At 47.7% G+C, this 19266-nt stretch overlaps 1 protein-coding gene across 1 annotated transcript; it reads right to left on the bottom strand.

Annotated features, from left to right (window-relative positions):
- Positions 1–10659: 10659 nt before the first annotated feature.
- LOC120672624 (transcription factor WRKY19-like) lies at positions 10660–13265 on the bottom strand. The gene is made up of 3 exons (XM_039953126.1): positions 12771–13265; positions 12573–12659; positions 10660–11647 (listed from the first exon to the last, which is right to left on the bottom strand). The coding sequence occupies exons 1-3, from the start codon at positions 13112–13114 to the stop codon at positions 11137–11139; spliced, it is 942 nt and encodes a 313-aa protein (XP_039809060.1). The 5' UTR covers positions 13115–13265; the 3' UTR covers positions 10660–11136.
- Between the last annotated feature and the right edge of the window lie 6001 nt (positions 13266–19266).

Raw genomic sequence — 19266 nt, forward strand, 5'->3', positions numbered from 1 at the left:
GCCATGTGCACTTCGGCGATCACAAGCGTTTACCTTATAACAGTAATTACGGTTGTGATGATTTCTGATCAAAGGTGTAAAGCATTGCGAGCCACGACTCTTGTTCTACGTGGCATCCTTTTGATTAATCTATTATCTTTATATTTGAAGGTTAAAAGAAGCCACCACGTTCGCCGAGAGGGCCAAGAAATTCCCACGTTAATCGGAAAAAAAAGAGAAGGATATAGACCATTGGATTTTATGAAGATCTAATGGTCAAGAATAATCCACGGAATTCAAGCCCGATAAGATTAATAAATAGTAAATTCGGAATTAAAAATCAAGAAAAAAGAAAATTTTGAGTCGGAGGACCCAAATACCTAAATAAAGAGCCCATATTAAAAATATCATAAAAGTACACAAGGCACACTAGAGGAGCAAATGTTCTATAACAGGGAAAACTTTACAAGAGATTATTCAAATGAGACACGATAACCCAACATATCATTTTATGAAGATCTAATGGTCAAGAATAATCCACGGAATTCAAGCCCGATAAGATTAATAAATAGTAAATTCGGAATTAAAAATCAAGAAAAAAGAAAATTTTGAGTCGGAGGACCCAAATACCTAAATAAAGAGCCCATATTAAAAATATCATAAAAGTACACAAGGCACACTAGAGGAGCAAATGTTCTATAACAGGGAAAACTTTACAAGAGATTATTCAAATGAGACACGATAACCCAACATATCATTTTATGAAGATCTAATGGTCAAGAATAATCCACGGAATTCAAGCCCGATAAGATTAATAAATAGTAAATTAGGAATTAAAAATCAAGAAAAAAGAAAATTTTGAGTCGGATACAAACTAGGACCCAAATACCTAAATAAAGAGCCCATATTAAAAATATCATAAAAGTACACAAGGCACACTAGAGGAGCAAATGTTCTATAACAGGGAGAACTTTACAAGAGATTATTCAAATGAGACACGATAACCCAACAGATCAGGTAATTTTAATATTTTTATGAGTATTTTCATCTCATAATAACCAAACCTCTGTTATCCTAACAATTTTATGATATTATACATTACAGGGTTTTGTTTTTACATCAAGAGCCACAATTGATCGCTTCGAAAATACTTCCTGGTGGTAGATGTCATGCAATAGTTGCAACAAAATGCGCACTAAGATAGCCAACAAGTATCACTGCCGTAAATGCAATACATGTCCAGAAGCAATAACACCTAGGTACTCATACTTTCCCGAACATTGATATCCAAACACCATGTTATTCATTCTAACCATGATAATATATGTATTGGATTCGTCTCCGAATTAGTGATCATACGACAACTACTACATGCAGTATATTTGATGATGATGCAAAAAAAGAATTCTCAAGAAAACTATTACAATCCTGCTTGAATCACTCAATGGAGAATCTGAAGAAGTTCCTAAAATTATAGAACAACTATATGGAAAGGCACTTATCTTTTGATTCAAACTCAATGACCAAACCTGACTGAAGGAAAATAATATTATTTAGTTAAGAGAACATTTGAGGCAAACGATAAGCTTGAGTTGGTACATTCAAAAAATAAAATTGAAGGGGTACACAACATTTTCTCTTCTCTGCCGGGGCCTTCGAAAAGGAGCAACACGGAAGCATGGTAGTGCGGGGGAGCATCACAGCTAAATGGATAAGGTGTAAGGATAAGGCCGGGAAAAAATTAAGATTACTTAAGATAAACTAACATACGGCCAACATTTTTAATATATAAATCGTACTCATTTGTTATGAATCTCATTACAAAAAATATCAATTCTGAAAAATTAGATACATAGACAAAGATATATTTGACCATTCCTCTAAAATTCCATTTATATTTTATATTTCTATATCAATAAAAAAATTCCCAGTTACAATTAATACAAAATTATTGTTGAGTGATAATAATATTTTATCATGGTTACAAATTATAAAAAAATTAATTCATATCCAAAAATAAAATATTCCACAGAAAAAAGGAATTTATGGAGTGCCTAAAAATAAAAATAAACATAATGGAGTAATACAATACCATTAATTTATTTTTAGTTACCAAAAAAATATAAAAAATAAAATAAGTTAGAAAAATAAAAAAATCGGAACGCTATGATAGATAATAAAATACAACTAGACGCACTATCATGGTTACATATGTTTTATATTTACTCATGAAATTATTATTACATATGATTACACATGGACTTGGTAAAAACATTAAAATATATAAACAAAAAAATATTCTGTAACGCTATGATAGCTAATAAAATACAACTACACGTGCTATCAGTGCGGGCACACATCGTGTCAAGTTCATATATGCCTAAGTTATATATAAGTCCGAAACCTAAAACACTAGAGTGAGATAATTGTGTCAATATGAAATAACTCTTAACAATTAAAGAAAAGAATAATCTAGCCGCGCAAAATGCGCGGGTATCCTTCTAGTTAATCTTTATATCCGAGAAAGTATAATTGTTGTGGGAGACTGATCTCGAATCTCGATGCATGCCTACTTGCTTACGTACGTACAGGAATTTGAACATTTTCTGTCCTAATTCAAGGGGGTTAATTATGCCTAATCCACCTTTATCCAAAAGGGTCATTTGAGCTGAAGGTGCATCTGTATCATCTTATTTCTGACGAAATTGGCAACTACTATCCTTATACTTCTTTAGCTCTCTGTTTCACAGGGAGGCAGACTCACTGCTACAAAATATTTCTAAGCAACTGTTGAGCTAAGCATCATGCGTATCCAGCTTCAAAGACCGAATTATACCAAAATGAAATCTAGAAAACCTGCATAATACTAACAATCTAAAACGGGGTTGTGCTTGGGTTGGTAGAGCGTCAGCATAACGTTAGGTCGTTTTAGTCGCCGGCCTTTCTTATTGACCATCCGACAGAACTCCCCATCCTAACCAGTGTAACCCCTGGTTGGTGAATCCTGAGATCCATAGATTCACGCTGTTTCTCCCATGACCTCGCCGCTTCAAGGTCAGAAGGGAAAATGCAATTCAATTCAAGCCCTGAGATCACTCTCCTAGACTGTCAGGAACGGCAGGTTGGTAACTGGTAGAAACATTCAACTGAGCATATGGATTTGACCTGCATCCCGCACAGTGTTTGTTGCAGCGGGATCAAAAGCTAGCTCATACGCGGTGCGGTCGCTTTGACCCTGCCCCTGCGCCATGTGTTGCATGACATGCCGCGGTGTTCTTGACTGCTACAGATCGAGGGCATTGTGGTTATCCATAGGGCCGGTGTCCCTGTCCGACGTCTCTTGTGGGACTGAACTTGGAAATTCGTTGCGCAGGAGTTTGAAATGGAAGCTCCGGCCCTCGTACTATATTGTCAGTTTGCAGCAACCTAAAGTGTGGCCACGCTAGATGCATCAATTATCATAGCACTACCAGCTCTCAGGTCAGACTCAGGATTGACCACCGGCCGGAAGCAGAGACTGAAATTTCTGCTGCATGTACCATGATACAACACAGAGCAAGTCAACCTACCTACATAATCTGATGATGGATCCGTCGGTCAGAAGACCGGGATCGAATAAAAAGATCCCCGCTGACATTAGTGATCAACTTAGATTAATGAAAAAGAGTTTGAGCTAGTCAATCAGGCTCAAACGTGAGCACTCTCTGAACAAATGTTGGCAGGCTAGAGGTTGATTGGAGTCAGCGGTCTAGTCTGCATAAATACTCGCTTCACCAAGAGTGTCCAAGCCCCAAAGGTAGCGGCCGGCCACAGAAACCCCTCGACCGAAGATGGCATATGATCCAGACGCTAAGCTGTCCGACGTGCTCGCCGGCGGCTACGATATCAACAACCGGCTCCAAGCATTGCTCAGCCGTCCCTTGGATAGCCGCGGCCAGGAGGCGGCCATGGCTTTCAGCCAAGAGCTGTCGCGAGTGTTCTTGGTATCCCTGTCCATGCTGAACGGTAACTCAGTGGCGCCGGAGGTAAGGACCGGCAATAGCTCCGGCGTCAGCACTCCGGCGAAGGATAAGCGTGCCAGGTACATACTGACTACTGAAGGCGTTCCATCTTGATATATACGAGACCCTGCTCAACTCTGACTCTGTGCTTCCAACTTTGTTCAGATTTTAGTTTTTTCTTTACTTGGTTGTTTCAAAAACAGAAGTAATCACCATGTTGTTTTCTAGGAGTGATAATGGAGAAGTGGTTACTCCCACCAAGAAGAGCAGGGAAGAGGGGCTTATTATTAGGAAGGAGATTACACCCTCGCCACATACGGATGGTTACCAGTGGCGAAAATATGGCCAAAAGAAAATTCAGAACTGCAATTTCTCGAGGTGAAGTCCTATATATCTCCAATTCAAAATATCTGTCGGTCAATAATTCTCACAGATTCAATATATAACAATCACATAAATTGGCAACATGAGGTAGGTTTATTAGATTCATAAAAAATGCACTTCCACAACACTAATTATATACTTTACTTGAAATATCATGCTTTTATACTCAGCGATATTACCCTTCAAACATACACAGATATATTCGAAGTGTCACCTTCAAACCATGCTGATATCATAAATTTCAAACATATATATTAAATCAGAGAGAGTACGGTACATATTGCGCCATTTATGTTGGAATAAACAAGTTTTTTTTTTAAAATATGAAAATAAAGGGAATTTCATAAGAATTCTGTTGGAATTATAATGCAAATCCTGCACAGAGAAGTCTGCTGGAAGTCCTAGGAATTCGCGCGTGATCAACAGACCAAGCTACTGCTACTCTTTATCCTCCATTTCATAGTAATTACCAGCTTAACCACGCGACTAAGTCAGTTCAGTGCCGTCACACGCTCGTCTGGAACACATGAGATGCACGCTTGCATTGCATCCGACGACTTGACCTGCTTCGTCAACATGGTCAAGGCAAGCCCCCACCCTCCGATCCACCACCCATGCATAGTCAAGAGTAGCATGGTCGATGGTCCCTTGTCCTTATTCGGAAACAATTAATATGGCGTGGGGCCCGCGCCCTACAAACCGCTATAGCTGGCCAGATGGGCCTGGCCCGACGGGCCGGCACTGGCACGGGCCGCAAAAGCACGGCCCGAGAACAGTCCGGCCCGTACCAGTTCGTGCCCGTGCCTGGGCCGTGCCAGGCCCAGTGCCGTGCCTGGGCCACGATCGCGGCACGCGGCCCGAGCACGGGCACGGCCCGTTTACGGCGACGGCACGGGGGCGGCACGGCGTGCCTGGTCGGCACCTTCCCCAATCCCCATCCCTAACCCTAAATCATTTCCCCAATCCCCAATCCTCCACGCGCAGCTGCTGCGCGCCCGCCTTCGCCGGCCGCCGCCACCGCCTCAGGCCGCCGTCACCCCCGCCCCCTGGCCTGCGCAAATCTACTCCGGCCGCCGCCGCCACCCTCGGCCCCCGACCGACGCAGGTCGTCCCCACCTCCCCGGTCGCCGCCGCCGCCACCCTCGGCCCCCGGTCGGCGCACGTCGTCCCCACCTCCCCGGTCGCCGCCATCCGACATCCCCTCCTCTAGTCCTCCCCCTGCTCTGCTCTGCGCCGGGCCGCCGGGCACCTCCGCCGTGCTGCCGTGCCCCGGGGCACGGCACGGCACGGCGGCGCCGCCGTGCCCCGCCGTGCCGTGCTTCTCCGTGCTCGTGCCCGTGCCGTGCCGTGCCGTGCGGCCCGTTTGGCCAGCTATACAAACCGCTAGCTAGCCAACATTCCTAACCCTGGGGTCCACCCATCCCTGCAGGTACTACTTTAAGTGCAACCGTCACCGGCGCTGCGAAGCGAAGAAGAAGGTGCAGCAGCAGGACGGCGGCGGCCCTCCCATGTTCGACGTCACCTACGTGAACGAGCACACCTGCGACGAGCTACGTGCCAGCGACGACGCTGCTGCCAGCAGGATGGCGTCGCCCTGGACCACGAGCCGGCACCACGCCGGAGCCGTGGACACCGCGAGAGGAGGCGACGGCGGCGGCCTGTCCGGTCTGCTCCCCCACATCATCGCCGGCAGCGGCGGTGGCGGCAGCGCCGAAGAGAACGAGGCCATGGTCTCGTGCCTCGCGACAGTCATAAGCGGATCCGTGCCGCCGTCGTCCTCGGGGTGGCCGCCAGCACCCGAAGCGAGCGCGAGCGATCCTGCCGCGTTCGTGCTTCCGGGCCCCGCCGCACGCTCGGCGAGCGTGGACGGCAGCGTGGCGGCGGACGACGGGGCGGCGGCGGCGGCGACGATGATGATGGCCGACGACACGGGCTTTTCGTGGGATCCCTGGTGGTCGATGTGCCCCGGCGAGGAAGCCGCGAGGCATCAGCTGGTGATCATGAACCCGAACCACCACCGGGACGACATGCACATGGACGATGCCGGCGGGTTCGCGGACACAGTGTGGCCGGAGCACACGTGCGGTGCGTGGCGTCGAGCTTGACGCCGTACGTGGGCCCACACTAATCCGGGCCTCCGGGGACTAGGGACTAGCATGTTCCGCGAAGCAGGTCGTCGCACGGAAGCGGCTGCTTCGTGCACGGCCCATATGGATCAATGATAGTGACAGTGATCTCCGTCTCGATCTCCGACCAACCGGCCGCCTGGTTGCGAGCTGCCGACGAAAGTTCAAAGCTGCTTGGCCAGAACGAGCCTGCCCGCCTTGCAGTTGCAGACAAACAATCAGTCTGTCAGTGCAGCTAGCGCGTCCAGTGTTGGTGTAAAGCGGTTGGTACTGTTGCGGAGAGTACTATACTGTTTGTTGACTAGTGTCGGGTCGAAAATACTATTCTGCGTGTACCTGTACACGTATAATACACATGATATGACAGCCTCCAGCAAAGTCTGACTGACCACTGATAAATGCACAAATCTCCAAGTACATATCAAGAGTACAGATAACGGATACCCGAGTACCCTGCTCCTATAAATCTTCATTCAGTGTCGGGTCACTTGTGGAGTAGTAGAGTAGTAGTTATGAAGTCGTGAGTCGTGACCACCGTGCGTGCGCGTGGCTGCTAGTAGCCGCGACAACAGTGAGCGGTGTAGAAACAGTGCTACAGTAGTAGCCTCGCAAGGGAAAAAAATTCTAGAAACAGTATTAGTACTGCATTATTTCTGGCGTCTGTATCAGACTCTCAGTCACTAATCACATCGGCGCATCGTCGCCGGATGATGGGCTGGGCCGAAACAGAGTTACTATATGGTATGGGCTTCCCCGAGTAATTGTTGGTGTACAGTAGTAGCCTCAGGCTAATTATCTCGGAACCAGCCCAACAACAAACCGAGTTCCGCTCTCTCTCGAAAAAAAAATACGGTAACAACCACAGCAACAACAGACCGACCAAGACGGGCCGTGTGGTGCCGCGTCCCTTTCCGGCCGTAACCCGGTCGCCGCCGCCAGCTCTCTCTCGTTTGCGCCGCACGCCCGCACGTGTGCCCGCCGAGGTAGCCAAGCAAGCCAAAGGAAGCGAGAGCCAGCCGAGTTGCCGAGGGGACCGACTGACCGGCACTGTGACATGCAAGCACTAGTGCACTACTCAGGCTCCGGTTTGACTAAACTTTAGCTCCGTTACATAAAAAAAAATCTTACTGTTTAGAATTATTAAATAAAATTTAATTACAAAAATAATTGTAGAATTCTGATCTAATTCGCGAAATGAATCTAATGAGATATATTAATCCATAATTATCGGATGGTAATGTAGTAAAATATAGATTAATTAGGTTTGTCTCGGGAATTAGCTCCTATATGTGAAAAATGTATAGATAGATTTAACAGTGAGATTCTCGTTTAATTTGATATAACGGGACTAGCTCTAGTTTGCTTGGTACGCGCGGGGAGATATCTAGCCATCCAGCTCGCATAGTCGCAAATGTTGAAAACAGAACGTGATGCATGCATGCATGCACCTACCCTCGGACTCGGAACCGACCGGTGTTTCGGTCACCGTGGAATAGTGGGTCTGTTCTATCTCTTTCTCCCAGGTTGTGAGCGACAGAAGCAGCTGTGTATTCATGCTGCTGCTACACGTTTGTGGTTGTCGTATGTTCCAAAATTAAGCCGCCTATTCCAGCCCAGACCGAAGCTTCTTCTGATTCTGACGAGACGATATATAGATGACTGGTCAATGGTCATTGATGGTCTCGATCACTTGTGAAATCTTTGGCTCTGCTTTGGCTAGTGGTAGTAGTCTCCTAAAAGCAAATACTACTGTACATGAGTATGTACGTAGCTCTTGGTCGAACAGATCGTCGATGCCCAGGACGTACACGTACGTGTCCTGCTGTCGTGTACCGTGCACGTACGTGCCCGTATGGAAAGGAATAATCCTGTACGTACGTCGGAACCTGGCGTACGGCGTAGTGCCAGCCAGCCAGCAGCTACGACGACGACGGATCGCGAAATAAAGGCAGCAGGGTGCCGGGCCTGTACGTGAGAGTGACTGCGAGTGGGCACACGCGAGGTGACGGCTTTGGCTGTAGCGCGGCGCAATGTTTTGCACGCGAGCGAAACCCGGAAACACCCCGCCCGGGGGCGACGCGCGCGATCCACCACACACTTGGCCATCCGGCGATCCAGACCAACGCGAACGCGCGTGACGTCGGCGCAGCGTGACGTCCGCGTGCGTGATGTCACCGTCAGGCCGCGACCGTGTAGTGTACCCCGGCTGCCTCTGCCCGCGCGCGATCGGCCAGCCTGCAGCTCGCCCCCGGCCGGCTGCGGGCACGCGCTGATTTCAGATATGTCGACGGCGCTGCTGTGGCGCACGGGCTCCAGTGCTGCCCGGCCGCCACCGCGTGCGTTCACACCTCGCACCCGGGCGACACGCACCAGATTGTCCATGTTGCTGCTCCCCCGCGCCTTTTTACCCCTGTTTTGGCCCGTTCAGACCGCAACGCATTACTACTACTGGCAACTGGCAAAGCCGGTTCCTTTCCAACCTGCTCGGTCGTCAGACCGGAAAGCTGGCTGTAGTAACGGTCGCAATCATTGGGGAATGCTACTCTTGTCTTCATGTTGCGCTATCGGCTTCTATTTTGGCCCCTGACTTTGATTTCGTGGCCTACTACTATGATAGTATGATAGTATATGAATACTATACTCCGTAAGGCCAAAAGGGCAAAGCGCTATGACCTTTCCTCTCTCCACCATTTCGTAATGATTTATATACCACGACTTGCATAAAAAAAGGTGGCAAATTTAAGCATGTTTTCCCAAGCTAATAAGAACATGTCCAAGCTAGTATGTGACTATCAACACCCATAAAGTGCCTGGCTAATTCTCTTTTGTTGAACAACTTAAAGAGAGGTTTTGATAGGGGGAAATGGGCGAACTTTGTACTTTTGGAGATTTGCTTCGTTCTTCCTGCTCTAGGATGCCATTCACATCTTTAGAGGTACTCCCCCTCCGTCCCAAAAAATAAGTCATTCTATGATTCAAATTCTATCTCTAAAAACAAGTCATCTTACCTTATTTAGTATGTGCATGTGCATTTAAGAATCAATTAGTATGGCTAATAAATAGAGGCAAGTAAGGTTATTTTACCACTTTCTTAATTTGTCCTAAAATTTCTCAAGTGACTTAGTTTTTTTGGGACGAAGGGGGTAGAATCGAAACATTGTGGCTAGGGCACCGTTTAGGGATATAACAGGTTTATGTTGCTCTTGAGCAAGGTCAAATTTAGTATTTTGAGACACCGGTGTTAGCATATAGTAATCTTGTGTGATCCATTATTGTTCATCTTTTTATGAAGCAATAAATAGTATTTTAAAATATTAATACAAGGTTGTTGGTTCACATGTGCATGATGAACTCGATGAATAATGACCGTACATAGTTCCTACACCTACTTTGAGTACAAGGAAGAAGGGTGATGCAGGGGCGTAGCCAAGGGCGGGGGGGGGGGGGGGGCAGGGCCTGACCCCTATAATATGTAATTTTGCACAAAAAATTTTAAATTTGATCAAATTATTAGATAAATTAGCACTGCTGGCCCCCCTAACAATGGAAAAAAGAATTCCTAGCTAAGCCTCTGGGGTGATGCCGCCAACACGGTAAGAGTTACACATGGGCATCATGCTGATAGTGTGGTAATTTGGGTCGGTAAGAGGCAGCAATTTGAGCGATGATGCATGTGCAGGTAAAAGTCGAGCAAGTGGCATTGCTAGGGGACTCGACCTCAAGGTGCGAGAATGTTGGCTTGTGTGACATAAGAGACTAGAGAGACATGTGGATGTGCATTGGTTGTTCGCTTGATTTGGCTGCTTTATCTATATCTATACTTATTACTAAAGCGAGTAAGGTTTCCATATAAATTTTTGGTTTGGTTTGTCTTATATCATTGATAGGTAGGCATTGGACCATCCCATATGCAAGTCCAACTAGAAACCCTGACAAATCGATCGGAATACTAATTGGATCCCGAATAATCAATGCCCCATATGATCACAACACGTCTTGTTCACGGAGTGAATGAACACAAAATTGGTGATATTATGTATATCTATTACATTACTCGTAACAACGCACGGGGCACTATGTTAGTTGATTATTATATCAGGTGTGGAAATAATCAGATCAAAGCCATTCCAGTTTCATCAGATAAATGGTGAAGAATCCAAAGGACAATGGCAACAAAATTGACAAGGTTTTTTATAATATGCTGGTATATATATACCTTTTTGCTGAAAATTGCAAAAATAATAATAACAGCCAAAACGATAAAAGAGCTACTATTACATGACCTGAATTGGGTATTACTACGTGCTGGTTGAGACACAAAAGCACGTGCGGAATTAATCACGCCAGCCTGACCAAAACTTAAACTGGAGAGACGCAACCCCTCGCCGTAATCTAGTGCAAGTATAATTGTTACTACTTAACTCTTGCACTAATTACATTATATTTCTAAGACACGGTATGCGCGTGCGTGCATACGTACGGTACTCGTATTCGTATGCCCTACGTGTATCTGAAGCAGTAGTCATTGTAGATCGATCACTGTACACCAAAGATTCAGTGATCCGTCGCGCCTGGTCTGATGTCTGAACCCTCCCGAGTCTGACCGACCCGTTGCGCGAGAATAGTTGGCGCCGCCGCCTGCGCCCTCAAAACGGCAAGCCGCCGCCGCCGCCGCTGCCAGGTAGGCCGTAGGAATCGCCATCGCCGAAGCACAGCTCGCCCGCCACGTCCTCGTAGTCCATGACATCCAGCCCCACCCCGTCCACGTCAAGCCGCGGCATCCCCGCAGCCGCGTCAACGACCGGCGCAGGGTCCTCGTTGACGGCGATGGCGGCGCTGGTGGCCGCCGCATCAGGAGCAGGGGGAGCCTGGTGGAACTGCTGCTGGCCCCCCAGCACGCACGCGAGCGTCGAGACGAGCACCTGCTCCTCCTGGACGCCGCGTTCGTCCAGCAGGGCGGCCCCGGGCAGGTCGAGCCGCCGCACCGTCGCCGCCGGCCGGTTCGCCGGCGCCTCGGGCTCCCAGGCCGCCGTGTCGCAGGTGTGGTCGTAGAAGTAGATGACGAGGTACTGGGGCTGGTCGCCGCCGCTGCACTGCTGCACCTGCTTGGTGGCCCGGCAGCCGCGCTCGCGGTGGAAGCTGCACCTGTAGTAGCACCTGCGCCACGCACGTGCAAACAATTGAGAGCAGGTAAAGACAGCACACGCTTTGCTTGTTGGAATCAGAGCCTATCCATCCCACTATCTGAGCGCATCACAGCATGGCGGCTAGCGAGCCACGCCCGACGACGTCACTCGAGGTACGCCAGCGAGATGCCCTGAGTAAAATACTGGCACACGTCACTGACCCCCCAAGCTCAACTACAACATCATTCCAAATTTCCAATCCTAGGTCAAAATTCAGAAGAAGAAAAAAAACTTGCATCACTGGGATCGTAGCACGCGTTCGCACGAGAATTACGCCGCAAGAGGCCGGTAACTTTCGGGGGACAAAAAGCCGGTCAAGAAAACAAGCGTAGAGGCCTAATCATACTTTACTCGGAAGATGATAAACATGCGTCGACATCAGAATGATCTCTGATGAGCTGCTTTTCTTGCTAGCTCCGTGGATGCCTAATAATCAAGCTTTAGATCAGATGGGCTTTCATTTCAAACGTGTGGGCGATCCGGTAGTGGTGCCTGCGCGATGCCTCCAGACGTGCCCTGGCCCCACGCATCGCTATCCGCAACCACGCACACCCGATCCCGTCCACCCAGCCGGAGGATCGGAGCGGAGCACGCGCCGTTGCGAGCACGCCGCCTCCAGAGTCCAGACGCGTCGCGCTCGCAACTTAACGCTTGCCCTTGCGGCAACATGGCAAGATACTCTCTGTTTGTTTGTTATTACAGCGGCCGTGCGGAATTATTGGGGGCTTGTTTAAGGCCAGTTGCAGGTTACTACTACTGCACTAGCTAGTTTGATTTGGTATGAGTAGAGATAAAACGGTCAATATATATAGTTAAGTTAATTTCCGTGCTAAGCTAGTAGTAGTACTTACTAATACTAGTAAAAATACTGGTGTGATAATAGAGAGATTATTGACCTTGGGTAGTGTGTCTTGGTGATCCTCTTCTGGCCGTACTTCCGCCACTGGTACCCGTCGTAGTGCGGCGAGGGTGTCACCGTCTGCCTGTTTTGGATTAGCAGCAACAGCAATGCGCCGGCAGGTTATATCGTCGGCGTGCAATAATTTGTAGGTGATCCTTTGCCAGATGCGCAGGGAGGGAGGCGGACAACTCACACTCTGGGGATGCTGTCCTCCCGGTTCCGGCGCGGCGGGGCCAGCAGGAAAGGCGGCGCGGCCGCGGCCGCGGCCAGCCCGGGCATTTCCGGCGGGGGCGGGGCGCCGGCGGGCGAGCCCATGATGTTGAGGCAGACGGTGAAGGCGCGGGACACCTCCTGCAGGATTAATGCGGCGGTGGCCTCGGCCTGGCCCTGCCCGCGCAGCACGCGCAGGGCCTCCGCCCGCAGCCGCGCCGTCAGCTGCCGCCCGCGCGTCAGCTCGCGGATCACCGCCTCGAGCTCGGCATCCGACGCCGACGACATGCCGCCGCCGCTCACGCCGAGGCGGGACTGCGCCTGCATGCTGCCTTGTTGCCAGGTGAGCTAGCGATCGAGCAGGCGAGCAGCAGCGTGTGAGATCAAGTCCGAGTTAGTTTTGTTTGCTGGTACGGATCGATCGATCGGATGAGTACAGGTTGAAGGAAGCTCGGCAGCTTCGGTAGTGGGGGTGGGCGGAAGTAGAGGAAGAGGCCAGCGTCCCTCGCCGCTTTTATATAGCGGGCCGGCGAGGGCGGGATGGGATGGGATGGGCGCGGGAAGAAGTCTCGTGGCAGCTGCACAGCTCAGGGCGAGCTGGAGGGTAGGGGCTAGGGGGTGTGGTGGTTTGGTGGCGGTAACAGGGAGCGTTACACGGCTCACGCGGAGTTGTGGACTCGGCAGGACCGTACTACAGCAAGTCGTTTCTTTTAGCACAACTGGGGTGCCCGGCCTAGGTGGAAAATTTGAATGGTTGGAAACATCGGCTGTTTCAACAGAAATTATTTGATTGGCCTGAACATGCATGTAACAAAATCCACTACAGGCTGCTGAATACGGTTTTTGCAGGTACGTGATCGGACTTGAGTAACTATGTCCTCATCTCGAAGTATATCAGACCCAGTTCGAGCCCAACCCAAAATGTTTATTTTGTTTTGTTGTCTAGAAATAACTAGGTGTATAGCCCGCGCATTTGCGCGGCTAGTATTGAAAATTCAAAAATCCTTACTTAAAGATTTTACCATACATCATCCTATCATCTTGTTCATTATCGTAAATTATGTCTTATTGTTGGTTAAAACAATTCAAATATGATCTACCTATAATAACAATTTAATTTGTTGAGCTTTTATAATATTATGCATATAATTATTCTAATTTTTGTTTTATTTTGATTGATTGTTGTTAGCTTTAGTTTTTATTAATAGTATATGTCTGTAACTGATACATAGCTAAATAATATTTTATATTTAATTTTTATAATAACATTGGTGGGTGATTTTTAATTAGGCACATGGATATTTTAGGCTAATTTTTATCATAATGGCAGTGGTGGGTAATTTTTATTTTTCTATTTTCTCCGATTAACGTGGGAATTTCTAGATCTTCAGAGCAAACGTGGAGTCTCTGTTTGTTGGCCAAATAATAAGATAACTAGCCGTATAGTCCGCGCATTTGCGCAGCTAGTATTGAAAATTTAAAAATTTGCATGTCGTCGTGTCATTACTTAAAGATTACATTATTTTTTACCATACATCACCCTGTTCACTATCGTAAATTATGTTTTATTGTTGGTTAAAATAATTCAAATATGATCTACCTATAATAACAATTTGATTTGTTGAGCTTTAATAATATTATGCATATAATTATTTTTATTTTCATTTTATAATATAGATTTAGTGTTTATTAATAATATAGATTTGTAACTGATACATAGAAATTGGTATTTTATATTTAATTTTTCATAATGGAATTGGTGGGTGATTTTTAATTAGGCACAAGGGTATTTTAGGCTAATTGTTATTGTAATGACAGTGGTGGGTAATTTTTATTTTTCTATTTTCTCCGATTAACGTGGGAATTTCTAAGCCTTGAGAGCGAACGTGGAGACTCCGTTTGTTGGCCAAATAATAAGATAATAGATAGATATATGTTCATATCCTCCAAACTCAATTAGGTACGTATTTAGGTTTTCCTTTATAGTTTGGGGCTTGGTAACCTCCTATTATCAATCCTTGATAGCTAGCGAGCTTGGCACAGCCACACAGGTCACCACAACTCTCCAATAAACAAACATGAACAGTTTTAGCTTTGTCCAAATCCAACTTTTATGACTCATCATAAAAATTAATTTTATAATACACATTTTTCTATTTTGAATATTACAATTTTAAAGATGTTGGTCGTCAAAACTTCACCTAGCTTGTAGACTTTTTGTTGACAAATGAACTATATATATTTTCAACCTGAAGCATATACTCTACAGTATTTGTGTGCGTATCTATTTCGAAATCTAGCCATAGAACTTTCTTGTTTGACTAAATTTGTTATTCCTCCAGTTGCTAGCTAGAACGCATGCAGTATATATACTCATGCAAAATAAAAGTAGTATAGCAACCGGAGCTTTGCTATCTATATATATAGTCGTCTCTGATCTAAAAAGAAACAAGTTTTCTTAGGACTCAAGCCAGCACTGTACCTAATAAGTTGTCTCTATTTGCCCGTTTTAGAACAGGGTCGAACTTGGGGTCAATGTACTAGCTCGCGCGCGCGCGTTGACATTTGACGACGACTCCGTTTTCCACCGAGGAGAATTAATGTTGACAACTACTCCAAGTACTGCTGCGAGATGTGGTATCCGTATCTACGCAAGATACTGCACGTTCACTGGTTCGTACCGTAACTTGTTTAGCCGCCCATCGCTCTCGTCCGTTTCTTTAACCCCTGATGACTGTACCCCGGCCCGGCGAGGAGCGTTCTTCGCTGAGCCCAGCTGTTGATCGAAACCCGGGCCCACCAGTCGTGCTACACGTGCGCCTGAAAAGGTAAGTAGCTAGCCGTGACGCCGAAGGACCAGCCAGCCTTTCCGTGATAGGCATAGGCTCACTCACCCGTTCGTTGTCTCTTTCTTGGTAGTATCGCGACACGTTTTCCTGCTCGATCGATCCTCACTGCTATCGCTCCATGATTTGACCATTCACCAGGCCAGTTACTGCTGCTGCATGCGCCAAGCAATGGTCGCCAGCTCGATCGGGGCCCGGCCGCCAGCCCTGCCGCGGCCGCTTGCTCGGTGCTTTGATCGGGTCCCCGTGCGTTTTTTAGAAGTTTCCTTGCTCTCGATCGATGGAGATATCCGGAGGCCATGGCAAGCATGCCTGTCCTGTCCATGCACCAAGCCATTCACCGTTCCGTCGCCAAGCTTTCTATGGTTTTCTTCTGCTGCCTGTCCTGCGAGATCATTATTCATGACCAGTAATGAGTAATGACCAGTACCTTTCTCTAAAGAAGGGGATGGATCGGAACCCTATCCCCGCGTTGCTAAAACAGTAGCAGTTCTATCTGCCGCCGCTCACGGGATAAGCCTTGCCTGCCTCCATGACATGTCACCGTTGGAATCAGTTAATTGATCGAAACCCTACCCCTTTCAACCACAGTACACAGCTCTGGTTACTGGCTACAGTTCGGACGCAGCGATGGTTGCCTGCCTCCATCATTCTTGACCGTTTCAAAGGGGGCCGGCCGGGGGGCAAGACCTAGCACGCAAAAGGGAAACTGATGAAGAGCTAGCTAGCTAGTAAAATCTTTATCGTCCCTTGATGTGAGCTACGTCGCTTTCTTGCTTATTAGTAACCGCAAACTATGAGCTTCTGGTTTCTACCGGCCGGCTGGAACGCGTGTTCGCGCGTACGTCATTAACACTACTGATAATTAAGCTGAGAGCAACTCCAGCAAGGGGAGCAAATGAGCTATCAAACTAAGATTTAAGCGGTGCACACCAAAAATCAATCTCCAGCAGGAGGAGTAAATGAGCTGCCATTTTGGTAGGCCTACCAAATTTCTCCCCCCACCCGCCCAATTTTGTGGCCCTCTATTTGGGCTGCCAACTGTGGGCCCCACCCATATTTTTTCATTTCCACACCCCATCCGCCAGATCAAGCCCGATCCGCGCCAGCGGCCAGGGCGACGCACGCGGCACGCCGCCGCCGCACGCCCCCGCCGAGATCGCCCGCCGCCGCTTCCGCCCCGCCGCCGTCGGCCGTCGACCTCGCCCGTCGCCGCCGACCTTGCTTGCCTCACCGAGCTCCTTGCGGTCGCCGAGATCTGGGAGGAGGAGCGCCGCGCGGCGAGGAGCTCCTCGCCATCCTAGCTACCGCCGCCCGCCCGCCCGCCTCCGGTCCTCGTCCTCCCCGGATCCGCCGCCGGACCTGCCTGCGCCTGCTTCTTGCACGCTGCACCTCCAAGTACGTCAGCACTTGCGTCCTCTTCGGCTACGGCGCGCCAGGCATCGCCGGACCCTTCAACATCCAGAGGTACTCACCACTGCTGAATCGCCGACGAGCATCGTTCGTGCTCGTTGCTGGTCCCAACTAACCGATCCCCGTTTCTTGTTGCCATGGGTGATGCACCAAAGGAATGCTAATCACTATGAATAAAGACATTCAGTTGAGAGTAAAACAATGCTCCCGTGATTGCTCAAGATGCTAACTTTGAGCCTCAGCCAAAGAAAAGCAGGACAAAGAAACAGACCTCAATAGTTCGATCAAATTGTCACAAGCCAATGTTCTCTCGGAGCATTGGACAACGTGGCAAAACCAACAAACTTTTGCAAAAGGGGTAAAATAGATTCATTCAATGATTGTTCCGATGATTGCTCTTCATCCCAAGTCAACATCACAACTTGATAGAAATATGGCATGGATCAGAAATTCGAAACAAACAGAAAGCCTATACAGGAAATGGATACCGGCAAAAAGAAAATGCTGGACGGGTCATTGCCATCGCCACAGATGAAGAAACTGCAAACTTTGTCTATACGCAAGCTATTCAGTCACTACCTTCCCCGAATGGTGCTTCAATATTCACAAAATCTCAAGAGTCACACGTTCAGTCGTATTGTAATGAAGAAACTGCAAAGAAGCCAGACATAGCAATATGAAAGAACAAAATCTGAAAGATTAATTTAGGTTCCGCATGAACTCTAGTACCCACCTTGCTTGGGCGCCGGCGGTGCTGGCTCCACCTCACGGCGACGAGGGCGGGGAGGCGGCGCCGGGCGGTGGTCGGGAGGCGGCCCTTGCGGAGGACAGCCGGCGGGGAGGCGTACGTGGGCCGGGTCGGCGCCGGCGGCTGGAAACGGCGGAGGAGGGAGGTATGCGGTGCGGCCGGGGAAGGTAGGGAGGTGGCGCCGGCAGGGGAGGCTCTTGTGCGGGGTCGAGGCGGCTGGTGGACGCCGAGAAGGCAGCGGCGCCGGACGGTGGCGGTGGCACGTGCGTCGGCGGCGCCGGGAGAGAGCGCGCGCTTGGCTCGGATGGGCAGGGGAGAGAAAAGAGAACGACAGGTGGGGCCGAGATGTCAGTTGAAAAAATAGAAGCCCAATTTAGTCAGCCTACTGGAGTGGAGGCTCATAGTTGGGTGAGTAATATTTAGAAGTGTACTTCTAAATAGTTATTTGGTCACCTAAATTTAGAAGTCTCACCAGAGTTGCTCTGATTAGGCTCCGCCAATCACTCTTGGGTCCCTAAAATGCCGCGTATATTACTGCACACTGGAAGTACCCGTCCCGCTATATACTCCAAATTGCAAGTCGTTTAAGAAGTCAACCTTTTCTCTAGTTTTGATCAAATTTATATAAAGTTTACAAATTTACGCTGGTGTTGACATTGGTGACACACCTCGTGGTGTCATTTCCTTCCTAAAAGCGATGTCGACATCTCCTCGTACCTATCCGCAATGCGGTAATTGACGAGCAATAATGACAATCCGAACATCAAGTTTCTAAGCAGACGAGTGATATATTGGATTGATGCTGCGTGAAGACTCTATAAGTATGAAGAGGAACAAAGAAGAAGGTTGAAGCTTAGTCTTCTAGCTTTTCTTTGTTTTGTAGCTTTGTTTCTTGTTAGGGTGAAATTCCTCATTTGAGGTTTAGAATCTAAGAACTCTTGTAATTTTTGACTGTAAACATTCACTTGTAAATGTTCAAGGCTGTATATATATAACATCAAACTAGTTTGACTACTAGATAGAGAATGGAATATATTTTGGTAGCGCATTTAATTTGTTTAGTAAAATAATGATAATATACTTTTTCATAAACTTTTCTTAAAGTTAGACAAATTTGACTCAGAACGAACTAATAATAAAGTGATCGATCTCCAGTTTAGAACGGATGGAGTATCTCGATTCAGCCATCCAATGACGCGCCAAGCTCTAGAAGACGGTGCTTCATTTTCCTGGAGGAAATTATATATGTTGCTACTCCTTCCTAACACCTGGGTCAAAAGCGGAAGAGAATTTCTCCCAGGTCGGTGTACGTTTCCGATTGTTTATAGTTATAAGAGTATACTAGTGTATCCATCTCTAACTTGCCGACCTACATCGATCGATTTTGGTCAAAACACGAACATATATAGACGAAGAACGGATTTCTTGCCCAGACCACCATGATCGTCCAGTCGTTTAAAAATGGGAGTTTT

This window comes from Panicum virgatum, chromosome 5N (genome assembly GCF_016808335.1).
Source record: "Panicum virgatum strain AP13 chromosome 5N, P.virgatum_v5, whole genome shotgun sequence".
Classification (NCBI taxonomy): domain Eukaryota; kingdom Viridiplantae; phylum Streptophyta; class Magnoliopsida; order Poales; family Poaceae; genus Panicum; species Panicum virgatum.

What these genes read in the sequence shown, in the direction of transcription:
- LOC120672624 (XM_039953126.1), bottom strand. Translation starts at nt 13,114, where the DNA reads ATGCAGGCGCAGTCCCGCCTCGGCGTGAGCGGCGGCGGCATGTCGTCG. An exon ending in GAGGACAGCATCCCCAGAGT is followed by an intron (nt 12,660 to 12,770) that starts GTGAGTTGTCCG and finishes AATCCAAAACAG; the next exon opens with GCAGACGGTGACACCCTCGC. An exon ending in ACCAAGACACACTACCCAAG is followed by an intron (nt 11,648 to 12,572) that starts GTCAATAATCTC and finishes TGCGTGGCGCAG; the next exon opens with GTGCTACTACAGGTGCAGCT.